General features: G+C 40.9%; 1 protein-coding gene across 1 annotated transcript in view; it reads left to right on the forward strand.

Moving 5' to 3' along the window:
* NKAIN3 (sodium/potassium transporting ATPase interacting 3) overlaps positions 1–17,958 on the forward strand; it is a 606,086-nt gene extending 588,128 nt beyond the window's left edge. The window contains exons 6-8 of the mRNA XM_019421258.2: positions 6,761–6,830; positions 11,597–11,758; positions 15,580–17,958. Of these exons, the coding sequence (XP_019276803.2) occupies positions 6,761–6,830; positions 11,597–11,732 (206 nt within the window). The 3' untranslated portion in view covers positions 11,733–11,758; positions 15,580–17,958. The remainder of the gene's footprint in view (positions 1–6,760; positions 6,831–11,596; positions 11,759–15,579) is intronic.
* The last annotated feature ends 397 nt before the right edge of the window (positions 17,959–18,355 follow it).

Raw genomic sequence — 18,355 nt, forward strand, 5'->3', positions numbered from 1 at the left:
GGTGATTTCAAGCCCCGCGTCTGGCTCTGTGCTGACAGCTCTGTGCCCCTCCCCCGCTAGTGCTCTGTGTCTGTCTCTCAAAAAGGAATAAACGTTAAAAAAAATAATAATAATAAAAAGAACAGTCCAATACCTGAGTAGAAGGAACAGTGATAGACCGGGAAGCAAGTCAGAATAAATGTGTTTAATTGGTCCTCATCTTCCGGAGTCTTTTCATTTCTCTGAGCTAAGGGCATTGTGGCAGGAGCTCGGTGTTTCTCGAGTCAGTGACAAGGCAGCATGCCGCTTAGCTGGATCAGAAACAAAACACCTACATTCTAGTAATTACTTGAGGAATATAGTTAAATTTTTTCCATGTTTATTTATTTCTTTTGAGAGAGTGACAGAGAGCTTGAGTGGAGGAGGGACAGAGAGAGAGACACAGAACGCAAAGCAGGCTCCAGGCTCTGAGCTGTCAGCACAGAGCCCGACGCGGGACTCGAACCCACCAACGGTGGGATCATGACCTGAGCCGAAGTCAGACGCTTAACTGACTGAGCCACCCAGGCGCCCCACTTGGTGCCCCACCTGGGACATTAAATGATAGCCTGAGCTCTCACTGGAAATGGCGTTGCCTGAGGTGTATATTTATACAAATGTGCTGCTTCAGGTGTATCAACTTAATCAGGTTTGCAATGTCCGAGTCAGGAGCACTGAGTTACCTATTGGAACGTTCATTTATGACAAAAATTTTCCTATAGTCAAATAGAAAACTTGCAATTGGTTGTGTACCTGTTCCAAGTGGAAAGCAACTCTAGTCGTACAGTAAGATGTTGCTTGAAATCTACAGTAACTTTGTAATTCTTTCAGGTCAGGGAGAATCCTCATCAGGGATGTGGCATGGCTAAAGTAACCGCAAAGATATTCGGTTACAAGTAACAATTTCTTCCAAGAAGTTACTTGGCTGTGCTGATGGAAGTTAGCACTAGAAATACATTTCAAAGGGCTGCAAACAATGGGGTTTTCTGGCTGCAGGCTCTCCCTGTGGGATCTTTTATAGTAACACCTCGGTTTCCCAGAACGGGTGAAGGAAGCAGCCCTCTGCATAGCTGACTTTTCTGGACAGCTGCTGCCAACTCTTAATTGTGCTGATTTTTTGTTCTACACTTCGAGACTTTAATTATACAGAGTATAGAGAATTCAACTTAATTGTCCTTGAGGTCACCCAGCAAGCTGTTCCCCCAACACCCACCCCTTGTCTCCCCGTGCTTCCTTCTGTCTCTCCCAACTCTTCCCTGGCCACTCTTCTGCCAAAGACCCCCAAGTGGTGTTCTCACTGGAATAACTCCAGATTTCATGGATGCTTCCTTTTGAATCCTCTTTTCTTCATACCTCTGAAAGTCTATCTATGCCTTTTTTGTTCCTTCTCATGTTTTGTTGAAATTCATCTTATTTCTCCTGGAGAAATTCCTTCATTAAGCATCTTCTCACATCTCTCTCCTTAGAGTGAATTTTAAAATACATAGTTGCTTTACTTTATTAATCATATAATATGACTCCCTTACTGAGAACTTAAAAGCCCAAGGTCTTTCCTACTGAATTGTTTTTAAGTCTTTAGTTAGGTTATCTTTTAAAAAATTTTTCTTCATTTTTAAAAAGCATTTGACATCATCAGGGGAAAAAAATAAGCTTTAAGAATCTATAAACTTGGGCACTTGAGTGGCTCAGTTGGTTAAGTATCCAACTTTGGCTCAGGTTGTGATCTCAAGATCCGTGATTTCGAGCCCGGCATCAGGCTCTGTGCTGACCTCTCAGAGCCTGGAGCCTGGTTGGGATTCTGTGTCTTCCTCTCTCTGCACCGCCCCCCCTCAAAATAAATAAGCATGAAAAATTAAAAAAAAAAAAAAGAATCTATAAACTCACCTTCAATTTATGCTCCAATTTACTCCTTCACTTGAACTATCTTCCCACTCTGGCCGATGGCAAGTGTTGGTATATCCATCAAAAACTAATTTTTTATATAGGAACATCATCATCTCATGGACTTGTAGGCTTCTGTTGCCCAAAACCCATATTGCTGCATTTTATCCATAAAGGATTCTTGATGGTTTTAATTTCTTACATACCTACTTTTCAGTGATTGTTCCTTACATTTTCTTGTACTCTTGTCTCGTTTGGAAGCTTGATAATTTGAATTTTACCAATATGTAATATTTAAGTTTAGAGATTTGAAAATTTTACCTCACACTAGAATTCTGATATGCAGAGAAAGGGTCCACTGGGATGACCATGTGTCCTGATCTGGTTGAAACAGCCCCTGTTTACATAGGTTGCCCTGGCATCCTATCTGGCTTAGGCTTTGTCCTAGATTTTTTTGCTTTTCAAGTGAAATATTGTCATTAGCAACTGTATTAGGATAATCTGGGATGGGTGAACTGATAGCACCTCAAGCGTCTGCCATTAAGAATCCTCAAGATGGGGGCTCCTGGGCGGCTCAGTGGTTAAGCGGCCGACTTCGGCTCAGGTCATGATCTCACGGTCCGTGAGTTCGAGCCCCGCGTCGGGCTCTGTGCTGACAGCTCGGAGCCTGGAGCCTGTTTCGGATTCTGTGTCTCCCTCTCTCTGACCCTCCCCTGTTCATGCTCTGTCTCTCCCTGTCTCAAAAATAAATAAAACGTTAAAAAAAAAAAATTAAAAAAAAAAAAAAGAATCCTCGAGATGTGTGAGACACAAGGGCGATGAGTCGAATTCTTTTCATATATGGTTAAGTGTGTAAGAAAACCACCACCACCACCGCCCTGTCTTCTCCCCAAATCTTTACAGATTCCGTGTAACTAGGACCTTTCGTCCAAGGACAGCGTGCAGATCCATCAATGATTAAAAAGATAGGTGCTTGGGCAGGAGTAGCAGATACGGCTAATTCCTTTCAGTGCCGGTGGAGGTGAGCAAGGACTGGAGGCTGCCAGCAGCTCAGTGCACCAGCCCATAGCTGCTACAGAGGGTCGGCACGGGGCACCCAGAAGTTATGGTGATGGGCTGTCTCCAGCAGTGGAAGAAACAACTCCCAAGGAGCCAAAATGCCAACATGTTATCAGTTCCTCAGATGCTGTCAGCGGAAAACCAATTAATTTGCTTTCGAATAGCATTTTATTTTTTTTAATCAAATTCGTAGTGTTATGCCCAGAATTCATGATCCCCAAAGACCACTAGGGAGCCGAGTCCGATGCAAAAGCAAAGAGCCTTTATTCGAGCTAGCTCGAGCTCAATCCCCTACCTGCACCGACGCAGCGGTGAGATACCAGGGAGAGAGAGTGAGTTTCAAAAGGACAAAGGTTTTATTGGGGCCTAGGGGCAGTTGGTGAGGTAATGGCTATGGCCTCAGCCGATTGGCTGGGGAAGGGTCCTGGGGAAGGGTCCAAGTCCTGTTAGGCAGGTGAGGGGGGGGTTACTCAAGGGGAGGAGGTGTGGTCAAGGTGAAGGACACAGAACAAGATGGAGTTGGCCGGCGTCGGCCCGCCCTTTCACATAGAATTGAAGTAAGGTTTTTAAATATTCATTCTGTCCAAGCTAACATGTAGGCTGTTGCTTTCAATGGTACAGTAATTCAGTTAAGTAAATATTAAGGATAAAATTATTCGTTTTGAGATAATCATACAAATGGTGGAGCACAATATTGTGGGTTTTTTAAAGCGTAGTATTCATATTAAATTAAGAAATGTGTGAAGCAGAAACATATTTGGAATTCAGGCTCACAGGTAATTTGTAATTGCCTCCCAATGACGCATACCAATGAAAAGAGAAACTCTAGTTTTCAAATTTTCTATGTATACAGAGATGTATGTAGAATATATAAGATATATATGATATTTGTATACATACACACCTTAGGGTAGATAAGCTAGAATATTTTTTCACCATTTGGATATTATGAATCATACTGTTGTAAATATTTGTGTACACACTTTTGTGTGGACATATATTTTCATTTCTCTTGGGTATGTACCTAGGAGTAGAGTTACTGGGTCATATGGTAACTCTGCTTAAACATTTTAGGAACTGACTGTTTTGCAAAGTGACAGCACCATTTTACATTCTGACCGGTGGTGTATGAGGGTTCTGATTTCTCTACACCATCACCAACATTTGTTATTATCTGATGTTTTTATTCTAGCCATCTTTGTGGGTATAACATAGTATCTCCTTGTGATTTTGATTTGCATTTACCTGAAAACATTTTGCTAATGAGGTTGATGTTGAAGACAAACAAAAAAAACCTTCAGAATGACAGAATACATTTTCTGCCTTTGCTTCTCTTTATCCTTCAGAGTTAGGAACATTTCATCCTTTAAAGAAGTATTTTGTAAATCAATCTAATTTTCCTATATTAGTTGTGAGCATTTTTATAAATGGGTCTTCTACATTTTAGTTGCACTTCATTCAAGATCAGTCGGAAATTTTAAATTGAATCATTCAACAAATGAAGCACCACAAAAGTCATCCTTTGAAGCTTTTAGTAAATGGCAGTAATTGAGCGCTTATAAAAAGGAGAACATTGAAATTTATGCTCACGAAAGGAAGAGAACTGGGCAAATTAAATAATGAGAGCTCAAATGTTATGCAAGATTTAATTTTTCAATTTTAGAATTTCCTCTTGAAATATCTAGACTTGAGAAAAGACTCTTTTGACAGAGCTCCTATTTTTAATTGAGGAAATTTATATTCTGCACCAGAATGAAAAGAAGCTGATTTGTGAGAGGGCCTAAAAATTGTGCAGCATTTATATGTGATTTAAAAAAATCATAAATAGATACAATTTATATTTTATTGTCTTATAAGATGTTTGGCAAAGATACACTAAATGGAGGTAAAATAACAGTACCTGGGAAAGTTCTGTAAATAACATTACACATATCCACTCTTTGGCAAACTTGCTTGGAGATTACCGGCACCTTATATGGAGACTATTTCCGTAGTTAAAAATACTATGATTTACAGAATCAATTAAAGTATCAACAATTTCAACTTTACTAACAATAAAAAAAATTCTGAATAAGACTGTATATAAATTTATGAAAATAATAAAACCAGATTGAAAAAATATATATTATATGTATATTCTGGTGATCTGGTCTATTAGAGACAGAGATGGCTAAGGAGCAGATTCACAGCAGTTCCTGAATTTATACCAAAAATAATGATTCTGTGAATATTACATTTTAATGTTCAAATGATCAATATAAAAAAGTTTTCTTTTTATTTTGCTTTAAAGTATACAGATATATGCTCTTTATTTTTATAAAAAAAGTTTATTTTGTATATAATTTTTCAATTGAATCCTTTTATTCACAAATGTATATATTTGTAATTTTATTTTTAACACCCTCTTTAAATTTGAAAAGTGCCTTATAAATCATATCTTCATTCAACTTTTAATCAGGGTGATTTTCCTTCTAATTTCCCACCCATTGGTCAGCAAGATGAGGGAGTGGATGTTTGATTAAATATCTAACCTGATAAAAACGTAGTCCAATCTGACCATTTAAATGGTCCCTAGTCACTGCCTACACTTTCTGGGAAAATCTTTCCAGTGTCTCAGACGGACTCCTTCACTGTTTCTCTCCCTAACATGGTGTCCAGGCAACTTATATGACCTGGTAGGAAAAGGATGGGCCTCAGGCTCCTCTAGTCTCTGTGGGGATTATCTTGGAGTAATGGTAATTACAATGGCCCTTGCCACCTGGTTGTTGTGTACCCCCACAGGACCCCAAAGTTCATGTCTACACAGTGATCTGGTGAAGCTTTGATTGACCCAGCCTTACCTCAGCTTCTTCAATGGGGGGAAAAAGGATACAGCAAGTCAGAAATTGACAAGAGAGGCTACAGCTAGAGTAGGTCAAGTCTTCACTAGAACTTCTAAGCTAAGTCATCCATCTTGAAATCACAGGTTACTGAAATGTCTGTCTTGAGCTGAAGGTACGATATAATATTTTCATACTGTGTACCTACACACACACACACACTTGCCAAGAGTTCAGAGTTCCTATATGACTGTGTACCTGTTAATGTTATAGTGCCATAATATAACCAAAGCTGGAGGTAAAGTAATTAAAATTTTTAATAGACTACCAAAAAAGGGGGGAGAAGAAGATTAGGCATGGACATTAGGATTAGAAAAGAAAGACGGAAACTGTCATCAAAACAGAAATTAGAATGAATGTCACCAAGAACAGTGATTCTGCACAGACGGTGAGACAAGCACCATGCTACCACAGAAGAGATGAAACCTTTGCAAAAAGCAGATGTCCATTTGTCAAAGATGGCTTGAGGACAAAAGGCATGGGCATAGATTATGCAACTTCTCAAAGGTCTTTCTAATGATGCGATAAATATTCTTAAGAAAAAAATTGGATTCTGGCAACAAGACGAGACGTATATCTTTTGATATATAGGGGGAAAGGGCATATCCGTATGCCTAAGGACAAACACATTATTTAAAATCTAATGTTATTTAATGTTACTTCATTTTTCACGAAAGTCAATAACAACTTTGATTTTCCAATCCTTAAGATCCCAAGCTCTTTATGTGTTTCTTAAAATTTCCCTATTTTTTGACCATTGATCTTGTTTTTAGCAGTCTTTTATATCGAACACATATTTTTCCATTTGTGGTAGACAGATTTTTTTTGTTAATATTATTTTTATGTGTTCTACTTTAAACACCTAGTATTCTGTGTGTTTTCATTTACACATTTATTCACATCGGGCTGTGTTGTATTTGCAGTTGATTTCATAGGTGGACTTGATGCACGCTCCTACTACCAGGATCATGTTGAGTTAAAGCCTGTTAACCTGTAAGTAAAGGTGTGATGAGATGGAAAATATTAATCGTTCTAACTTGGTCAAAACTAACCAAATCTGAAATAATTTGGACCTGCTACTACTAATCATTGGTTTAATTTTCCACTCATATTTAAAACACACCTTTTACACGTAACCCAACATCATCATTGTTGTTATTCATCCCAAAAAGAATTTGAAATAGGTAACGTGGTTTATGTTTCCAAAATGGGATTTTTATTCAGCTTTTCTTATCAGAGGGTTGATAGCTAAATTGGAAATAAAAAGGATAATGTAGTCTACAGAAGAGAAACTAGATACGTATTTGGGGGCCACATAACAGAGAAAAGGGGAGAAAGATTGGGTTAGAATCCAGGCTCTGTGTGTGTGCTCTCAGGGGCCTTCCTTGACACCTCTGAGACTTGGTTCTCCCACCTGTGATATGGTTTCAGAGGCAGAGGAGGGAAGATGGATTCAATGGGATAAGGTAGGTATAGTATATGTATAGCTTGTACCTAGTACTTAAGTGTGCCTAGTACTCAAATGTGGCTAGTACTCAAAATGGGGTAAGGTATGTATAGTATATGTAAAGTTACCTATGATTGTGCCTAGTACTCAAATATTTGACTAACTCTCCCTAAAGGACACGGAAGGAAGTCAACAACTACAACAAAAAGCACCTTAAACGGGACAGGTTTCAGTTGAGTATAAGGAAGGTATCATGGTCACCTGACTGATAAAATCGTGGAAAGCAAGAAAATAGATACAGTGACTCCATTCCTAGAAAACTCTAAGTAGCAAGTAGACAGCTGTATAAAATAATAGCTATCATGTACCAAGCACTTGGCATTGTCTCACTTTATCCTCATGGAAATACTGTAAGGTACTCATGAATAGTCCCACTTCATAAAAAGGGAAACGGAGGTACACAGAGGTTAGACAAATTCCCCCAAATCCCACTAGTAGTAAGGGGTGGAGCCGGGATCATTTCTGAATGATAAGCAATCACCATGCCTGATATTGTGGACTTGGTCAGATGACCTTCTATTCTTTCAGCCCAATGTTCTTCAGTTCCATGGTGATAAAGGAAATTATGTACAACAGCCACTGGAGACCAAAGCCAAAGACATGATAAGAAACACACATGAACGCCTTCCTCTGCTTTGCCACAGTGGTTTCATATCTGCAATCCCCCGCCCCCAGCCCTGCAAAGCCTGCACCGGCCCCTCCACCTCTCCAGGTTGAATTAATTTTATTCTGGCAGAATGATCTAAAGGAAACATAGCTCACAAGCCACACAAATCAGCACTGTGCTTGTCACATGATGGATGTTTAAATAAATGTTGGTTTCTTAAAGCAAATCCAATTTGGAAAATCATTCACCCTATATAACACTCTGGGACGAAGCAGTCACCACCTCATTACTCATGCTACCGAACGCTGGTAAATGATGTGCTCCAAAAGTTGATATTTGTAGATCTGGGGAACTTGGCAGGGATTGTGACAATAATGGAGATGATCACTGCATTGGAAGTGAGAGGAGAATGGAAACAATGCCTAGCAGGGGCTAGGAGAGTGTAATATACATTTGATATGTAATAAAGAAGGTGATGAATGATTTATTTCATCTCCACTATGAAAAAAATAACTCAGCAGAGAAATTGCACTATGAAAAATGTTGGTCAGATGTAAGAAAGATCTTTCTATTAAGGAAGGTTATTACAATTACAATTGATTGATGTTGGTAATGGAATCTCCTTTCTTGAATGGCATGTGCATCCGTGTACTTCACAGTGTTCTCTGGCCTGGCCCAAAGGCAAGTGACTGCCATCTATGCTCCCTGAAGTCTCTCCCGTTTCTGTGAATCAAGAACACATAAAATGTACCTGTGAGATGACCTGAAAAGCTTTGATCAACTCTGCTGCCTCCTCAAAGGGTTTTCTCAACTACCCTGTTCACTGATGAACTCTCACACCTTTTTAGCTGAATGTAGCATAAACTACAGGCTACAGAAAGCAATAGAACAAGTTTCTGCTTTGACAGATTATGCATATTACTGTTAGATGAATATGGAAAGCCTTGCAACCATGAAGGGAGCAAGAATCTGAAAGATCAAACTACACCTGAATTAAAATCACTGTGCATGAACAATTTAAGAGGTCAGTATGTGTGCTCCCCACTGTATGTAAATATTGCAGTTTATCCAGTTAGCATTAGTCCGCCTGCTTGATTTCTTTTAACAAGGCCATTATGTTGGACTTTGTTGTGGCCGGCTCGGTGATGCCATATCACCACCCAGCAACAGGTTGGAGAAAAATCCAGTCTTCTGTATAAGTTGCCAGAGAGGGGAGAGAATGCTGGTTTTTAACTTTTGTTAAGGCTCTTTAGTCTCCATGGAGTACTAAGCCAGGTGTTATGAGGAAGCCACTTCATTAGGGGACTTCATTAAGGGAATCAGGAGATTCCTGAGCATATTCACAGGTACAGGGATGTAGAAGGGTGGCTTTCAACTCTAGAAGGGTAGTTACAAGCAGACAGCCCATTCACAGGTAACACTGTCTGTTTGTACAGGAAGCCTTCATTCTCATGTTTGATTGTGTCATTGCTCATCATCATAAAATGTACTTTTCCTGTGCCCACAGTCAAATTGTGTGTGAACGTGTGTGTTGGGGATAATGTGATAGGGGAAGTTATTTTACATATGGAGTCAGTCTTCCGTGCTTTGTCTCCTTTCAAAAGAATGATACCAAGCTATCAAGAAGGCCTGATTAAGTAAATTAGTTTTATTTACAACTATTTATTACAATATGTGTCCACAGTCCCTGTGGTAGACACCAGAAATGGAAAGACTAGCAACACTTGAGCATTGACCTCCGGCAGCCAATGATCTAGGAGAGGAGACCTACATAGAAATAAGGAGATGCAAAACAGTGTCCCCAGATGAATTTTTTTGCAGAAGCAAGAATGCTTACTTCCCACTTGCAGGGAGATCAACCAAGAGATAATACCCGAGCTGACTTAGGAAAGAAAATGAGGAGTTAACCAAAAGCAGAAGAAGAGAATGACTGTTCCATGTATGGAGGCTAATTTGCTTGGCCATTCTACAGCGGATGAAGTTGAAATTCAAGACTGCCCAATCTTCTGTTTGCCATAGTTGTCACCTAAACTGAGCAAGCCTATGAGGAAGCAGATGTTTAAGTAGAGCAGGAATCTTGATAACTCCCGGTGGGGATGCCCCCAGATCCTCCACAGCCATTGCTCCGCCATCTAAACAGTATCACTCCTTACACCTAAAGCTACAGAGATGCCAGCCATAAAAAAGAATGGGATCGTGCCATTTGCAACAACGTGGATGGACCTAGAGGGTATAATGCTAAGTGAAATAAGTCAGACAAAGAAAGACAAATACCATATGATGTCACTCATACGTGTAATTTAAGAAACAAATGAACAAAGAAAAAAAGACAAAAAAAAAAAAAAAACCCTGCTCAAATACAGAGAACAAACTGATGGCTACCAGAGGGGAGGTTGGTGGACGGATGGGTGACATAGGTGAAGGGGAATAAGAGCACACTTATGATGAGCACTAGAAATGTATGGAATTGTTGAATCACCACATTGTGTACCAGAAGCTAATATAACACTGTATGTTCATTATACTGGAATTTTTTTAAAAAGCTATATAGATGAATGAAATTCTCACTGTCTGTTCCTACTATCCAGTGAAACCACAGCCAAGGGAAGGAGCTTGACGAATCAGTGGGGAAGACCCTATTGATCTTGCCTCTAGTCTGGCAAGATGTGTAGAATAAGTAGGAGCTCCCTGGCATATTTCCCCCTTCCCCCTGTCCCCGCCAGGGAGCAGGACAGGGTCTGCCAACCTTGCGCCAGTGAAATACCACAAAAAAATCAAATATTTAAAAATTTGAAAGCTATAGAGATGCTTTCAGTGGTTGTTGTCTGGATCTGCCTTGGGAATATGTGACACACAGGTCAGGGGTAGCCCGTGTTGGGGTCCGTGATCTTGCCACGGCCATCAGTGAGGGAGCTATAGCTCTCAACCTAAGTATAGCCTAGGTCTCTGCCAGGACCTCCTCCATCACTGCCACCACCTTTAACAAGGAGAAAAAAGCTCTTGTCATTGGAGCAGAGAGCCATGTGGTCAGTGGTGGCTTTGAAGGGGACACCTACAGAGCAGCTTACGTCGGGGCTACAGTTAACGCCAAGGGGAGAGGGCTAATAAAAGCAGATTTACCTCTCAGGAAGAAAAATCGCTTGGCAAAAACCCAGGCAGCTATGAAAGAGATATGGAATTTCAGGGAACATCCTAGTGAGCAACTAAATTAAAGTGTGTTGAAATCAAAATGGTTAGCGACTGGGTAGTGGGAAAATTAAGTTCTATGTAGCAGTAATTCTTCAGATAGAAATAATTAGACCAAGGCAGTTTGTCAAAGAAAGACAGCAGTGGAATTTCAGAACTGAGTTCCACAACAGAGATAGAGATCTGATGACGTTAGAAATTCCCATGAGGAAGATGCCCCGAGACTGCCATTAAGAAAGACTTGATGAAAAAGCTTCTTCCCCCGTGTTCAGCCAGTCTTTCCCTAAGGTTTCCAAATGAGAACTTGACTTTTCTCTGGTATCTTGACTTGCCTGATTGCCTTGGCTGGAGGCTAATTTTTCTTCACAAAAAATGTCACATGCTACGTGGCCACTGCTGATCGAGTGTCGACTGTTGCAACTCAGTATGAGAAGACAGACGAGCTAATTCCCATTTCAGGCGGGCTCTGCGGTCAGCGCCCACCTGTACCTTCACTGCCTGGTCTCTGCCTCTAATGGCCCAGGCCCAGAGGAAAACGACCTCTGATGACCGGCTGCCGGACAGATGGGGGTGGCCCTCCACTGCTCTTCCCTAAGAAGAGCTGCTTCTATCAGCATCCCGGTAAGTTGGAGCCAGACCATTCTGCATTTGCAACCCCTAGATTAAGAACCATCTAAGAAGACAAAACACGTGTGTGTGTGTGTGTGTGTGTGTGTGTGTGTGTGGCAGGCAGAGGTAAGAATGATTTGCTTTCAAACCTTGGTTTAAAAACCAGTAGCCACCAGCGATGTATTGGTAAACTGAAGCTGGAGGAACCCAGAGTCTACAACCTGCATTTACTCCATCACGCCTCTATTTCTTGGCCAAGTACCTAAAGACTAATAAAATGGTAACTCTCTGTCTTTATCTCATTTTCCTTTGTCCTTGACTGGCCCTCACATGTCCATATTTCTCTCTCTATGCTGGCTGTCCCCTGTGGCATGCAGAACCAGATGTCTGGAATCTGCTCAGACTGGGGGCTGCTCGCTTTTCCCATGACTGAATGTGAAGTCCTGGTGCCTGAGGGCTTCCCTCAGTCCCTGGAAGTGGTGGGCACTTATGCGGGTGTCAACTCTCCAGGGCAGGGTCAAGAGCATAGAGCACAACAAATGTCAGGCACTCAGCGCCTTCTTAGTTGTCCGAGAGGAGAGCCGGGCTTCCCCACATGCCTGTGTCACTTAGCACCAAGGAGCAGTGTTTAGGGGCTTGCTGCTTTTTCTCTCCTTGGGGCGCCTTTCCTTTGTCACTCGCATTAATAACTTTTTGATCCATCATAGGAAACGACTATTTCATTTTAGGGGCGATGTAAGAACACACTCTAATGTGTAGCCACTTGACCATGGAGCAGTAAAATGGCTGTGCTTCTAGGGTTCAGACTCATCACTATGCTAGTCGGTTCATGCACCGACTGCCTAGGAAGGAACGATGCCACCAACAGTGCAGCCAGGCAACGCAAAAGACGGTCTGCCATGATCGTGACCGATGGTCAGCCATCTCCCCTGTGTCTCACAGGGATCGCCAAGACCTTCTCATTTGACCTGTGACCTCACTCACTGCCCCCAGAACCTTGTGGAACCTGGTTCTCCACTGCCTTGTGAAGCACATGAAGGCTTTTCCAAAATGAAAAAACTCACATCGGAACGTTACCCTCCAGAGAAACTGTCAATTCCTGTCTTTGCCAGAACTCTCAAGAATCTTCTCAGTACTTGCCATGGATATTAACAGCAAGGAAATAGATTTACCCATGGAGACATGGAGCACACCCCCAAATTAATCAACATAAGTAAAAATAACTTCATTTTGCCTGTTTCCAAAAGAAAATATCCTCTGATACTAAAATTAAATGCAACGTGGGGTACCTGGGTGACTCAGTCGGATAAGCGTCTGACTTTGCCTCAGGTTATGATCTCACAGTTTGTGACTTCAAGCCCCGTGTTGGGCTCTGTGCTGACAGCTTAGAGCCTGGAGCCTGCTTCAGATTCTGTGCTTCCCTGTCTCTCTCTGCCCCTCCCCTGCTCATGCTCTGTCTCTCTCTCCTTCAAAAGCAAATAAACATTAAAAAAATTAAAATTAAATTCAATGCAATGAACATACACCAAATTTCATGTTAAAAACATACTTTGTTTTCCTTTATATTCATATCAAGAAACACTTATAATCCCATGTAATGACAAGTTCTGGAAAGAAACAAGACACAGGAAAGAAAGTAGAATACACAGATGAGAGCACAGGCATATCACACACACACACATCCCAGAAGTGATACAGAGAGACAGAAAACCAATAGAAAAAGATACAATGACAGGCCTCTCAGAAGACACACTTTAAAATAACATCACTACCCTGCTACTTGATTTCATTCTGCCTGGAAGGTAGGTACCCTCAGATAACTACTAACATCTGAAGAAAAAAATAAAGATATGATCTTAAGGTTCCCAAAACTCAAACTGTTCTACTCAAACTCATTGATCAATCATAGCATCATTAAAAGAGTGACAACTTGACATTATGTGTCTCCAGATATGACACAATCAGAAGACGTAGCACCACGTATGAAGTATCTTGCCACAAGGTCAAGCTTGATCTTGGACCAAAAGTGTAGAAAATTCAAGAATAACAGAATTAGATCGGTCTCACCACTAAAGATAAATGTGATGGGTATACCCAGAAGTTCCCCCCAAACTCCCATCGGTACTACCCCCAACAAACAAAAATTCCTTCCCCTATTGCCTTATCCTCATTCTAGAAGAAATTTGCCTACTGGATGGATGAATAAACTTCAGGACCTTGAAACCCCTTCCCAACTAAGATACAGTATAAAATGATAAAAATTCCACTATCATAATCTTATCCCTTTATCTTTCAGTTCCAATCCTTATTAAATCACAATGGGGTGAAAGGGGTAGATATGTGGGCTACATAGTTTTCGGAATGTAGAGAAACAGGCAGAGAAAATGTGAAAGGAAGGCGAGGAGATAAGTAAAGGACTCCAACTCTTGCGATGTGTGAGAGGGAACAGGACTTCCCTGGAGAAGAGTTACTACCAAAAAGCAAAGCTGGAAAGTTGGAGCTTTTTTCCAGTTATTTAAAATTATGACCAAAAAAGTCTATTCTGAGCCATAGAGAAAGTCACAGCTTCTACTGGCAGGATGCTTATAATTTAGTTGGGGGGGAAGAAACTTACATATCTGAGTGAAACAATCAGAGCCGAATTAATTGTGTAGTTGAATGCCATTTGCTCCACATGGGATACAGCAGATAATGTAAGAGTTGCTGTCAGCAGGGTGAGAAAGCAGTATGGCTGAAGCAGAAGTAGAAGTCTTCACAGAGGAGAAGAAATGTCAGCTGAACCCTAAAGATGAATAGGATTTGGATCAGCTAAGACTTTTTTCATGAGAGAAACAGTGAGAGCAAAAATATTCAACAAATATGAATGAAGTGCCCTATGAATGAAGTTGGCACTATGAAGTGCCAACTATGTGGCAGACAGTGCATTGGTTGATATTCTGGGAATAAGCATAAGGCAGAACTGCCACCTTCCAAAGGCTGACTGTCTAATATAGACTTAGAATCGGTAGCAAGAGTGACTAGAGATTCCAAGGAAGAGGACCAATAGGGTGTGTGTGTGTGTGTGTGTGTGTATGGAGACAGAGAGAGAGAGAGATCTTAATTGGCTCATGTGATTATGGAGCCAGGCAAGTCCAACAAGCGTAAGGAAAGCTTGCAGACTGGAGACCCAGGGAAGGGTTGATGTTGCAATCTTGAGTCCAAAGGCAGTGGAGACGCAGAATGTCTTTGTTCTTGAGGCCTTTAAGGGACTGAATAAGACTCATCCACTCATCTGCTTTACTTAAAGTTTATTGATGTAAATGTAAATCTCATCTAAAAAATACCTTCACAGCCACACCAAATATCTGGCTACCTTGGCCCACCCAAGCTGACACATAAAATTAATCATCACAGGACGGGATGTATGTAAGGACATAGATCAGTGGTATGAAAGCCAGATGAGGATGATCCTTGAGCAGTCAACCAACAGAACACTGTAGGAAGATTAGGCTAGGGACGTTTCTAGCAGTTTGGAGACATAATATTGCCCTGTCATCTTTACCCCAAGACAACCGAAGGCCATACCTTTACATCATTCTTCAGTTGCTATGGGTTGGCACTTCTCTCCCAGGAAAGCAGTCCTATATTCTGATTTTTATACCTGATTGCACACCCCGACCTGAAGAGCAGGAAGCCCATGGGTTTTTGGTTTTCTTATTGCGACAGTCATATACATGGACCGCATGAGGCACGCCCAGAATCTATTTTGCGTTTTGAAAAGCCTGGATGAATAGAAAGGAAATTCAGTTTTCAACTGTCAAGTTCTTTAAAGCAATTCATATTTTCTGTTTTAGGTCGAAATAAGTAATGACACTGACTCTGAAACACGGCTGCTGAACTTGAGTTAGGAAGCAAAGCACCACTGAGAGCACCTCTCTGCATTGGCACGTCTCACTTCCTCCCAGAGGACGGACCACGCCTCCCTACTTCCCCACGAATCCCGGAGTTCTTGGGTCACAGCCTATGTATTATTAGCATTGTTCACTAGATGAGTTGTAGGTGACTGGGTGGGTATTTTTTTAAGTCATTTTCTTCTTATATGAATACTTGTAAATTATTTTAAAAATTGGTCTTTCATTTTTTAACAATATTTACTGTGAGGCATGCAAAACAAAAACACTTGGTGAAAACCTTCTACAGTCAATTCTAAGAGAAATACTGGTTTTTGTATTGAGGTGTTAAGTCGGTGTTGCTCATGACCTGAGTTATCCTATGCCTGATGGAGTTTGCATTAACAGACATTACCGGGGGCTACTCAATATGAAGTTAGATGCTGTGACAGCTGATAAATGGGTGCAAACAGTGGATCCGGCCTTCAGACTGACCATGGGTCATTTTTTCAACACCATAGGACAAAACATGAGGTCCTCCTTTGTTCTCAACTTTCCAAAATGTAGAACACCATTACATCAATCTAAATTCTCAGATTAATGCATATTATCTTGTTCTTCCTGTATTCTGAGAAGAACAGATCGTGGGGAGTATAGAAGAGTATGATTAGTAGAATACCTTTCCCCTTTGGAGGTTATATGGGTATCTCTGATGTTCATATTTTCTATTCTTTATCCCGGTTCTGACATTGGTGTCAGACCTAAACATACAGCTTGTGGAGTTGTGGAACAGAAATCACAACCATAAATCTGCAATCAGGAATATTGCTCTTAAGATATTCAAAAGGAGCATTAAAATGGTATGGAATTCTCTATAAATGCTCCTAAAAAACATATTTATATTTGCTCTACATCAATTTTTCTTTTTCTTACCCCATCCCAATAACCAAGAAAGTAATATGGGAAACATCATTTTCCAGGGAAAGAAGAACTGTTTTGAAAACACATCATGGCTTTTTCCTTTCATATCTTTCAATGACTATTTCCCATATCAAAATAAGTTTTGCTCACTTTGGATAGCAACCAAGGTGAGGCCCCCTATAGGCCACAAAATTGTGTACATGTGTACTATTTAATCCGGAAGTTGTTAACTTGGCCCATACATCTCTAACAAGTCAGTCTATAAACTATTTAAAATCGTATGCAAATTTTCATGTGGGTATAGAGGTTCCTTTTCTCTTGTTTTTTTTTGTTTGTTTGTTTGTTTGTTTGGAGTCCGTATATTTTTATGAGACTCTGTTAAGAATCAGAACTAATACAACAAAGTGCCCTGGTTGCTCCCATCTCATGCCAACCACTGTGGGCATTCCAGAAGCCCATTTTAGTCACTAGCCTTTGGATTGTGCTCCGTCAGTCAGGTGACACACATTTAATCCCATCATTTTTCATTCTGCTAAATAAACCTGAATGCAAAATGACGAGGAGCTCACAGGGACCTAGGAGATGGTCAAATCCAAACTGCCACTTCACAGTTCAGGGATCCGAAGCATAGGGGATTTGGTGGCCTTGTCCTGAGTCCTGCATGTACACAGAGGGGCAAGAGTCATGGGAGGGGGTGGGAACTTTGGAGGGCAAATGGTAGGGTTTGGACCCAGCACTGTGGCCTTGGATAGTGTTGGACATCTTTGCCCTGGAACTTTCCTCATCTGGGAAGTAGAACTATAATCCCTACCTCCCAATGAAGAGGTGAGAATCAGATGACATATAAAAAGTATCCTGGACCCTGTGAAGTTCTCCACAACTGAAAAAGGCAGTTACGATTGTAGTGTCAGGACAAGTGGGACCCTGTCTGGAGCTCTCGCCATACAGCCAAGTGCTGTGAAAAGCCCATGAAAACATCAAACTCTTCTAAGTTTTCTAAAAAGCAGCTGGAAAAAATTGCCGTGTTAAAGCAATTAGAAATAGTGAAGACTGAAAGTTGCATTTCCTAATTAAAAAAATAACTTTTGTATTTCAAGACTAATACATATTATTACCATGGGTAAAGCTAATAAAATATCAAAAATGTAGAAAGTCAGTAAGACAGAAGAATAAAATTAATATGTGAGTATTTTAAACAGTCATTGCATTAGCCTCTCACACGTGCACAAACAAAACATAGTTAACATTTCACAAAACGGCACCATACTAACTTTTGTTGTGTTTTATCTTCATGTAAATGTGTACATACTGGTAAGATGCACGGGAGAGTCCTAGATCTTGTCTAACTGATTTGAGGAAGAAATCCTTACATTAGTGATTTTTTCTATGGATTTCCAATATAGGCAACTACTTAATATGGTATCCCAGCAATCCATAATGATAATTCTAAAGTTCCGGAGACTTGACCTCTCATCAGAGACAAGTTAGATCAATCTCCTCTCCTTCTCACTTTTCTTCTCCCTACTTCTCCTGTCCTGGCTGCTACTTAGAGATTCTGCTTCCCGTGACAAAGGGATGAAAAGAAGTGCTGAGCTTTGCGGTGACCCTCAACAGTCACCCTTGATCCGGGTCTTTCCACACAGCGGTGTCACCGCCGCTGCTTCTGAGGAGTGAGCGCGTCGGGTTCTTGCAGGTTTTGCCTCCTGTTTGGGGGAAGCCATCCAGCACTGTGCATTATGTAGTGGGGCTTGAAAGCCCCACACATGTTCATGATGTCTACAGTCTTGCCAAAGCTTGGCTTCTCCATGTGCAGCGGGTG

The sequence above is a fragment of the Panthera pardus genome, unplaced genomic scaffold (assembly GCF_024362965.1).
Source record: "Panthera pardus isolate Hobbes unplaced genomic scaffold, ASM2436296v1 HiC_scaffold_7, whole genome shotgun sequence".
Taxonomy (NCBI): Eukaryota; Metazoa; Chordata; class Mammalia; order Carnivora; family Felidae; genus Panthera; species Panthera pardus.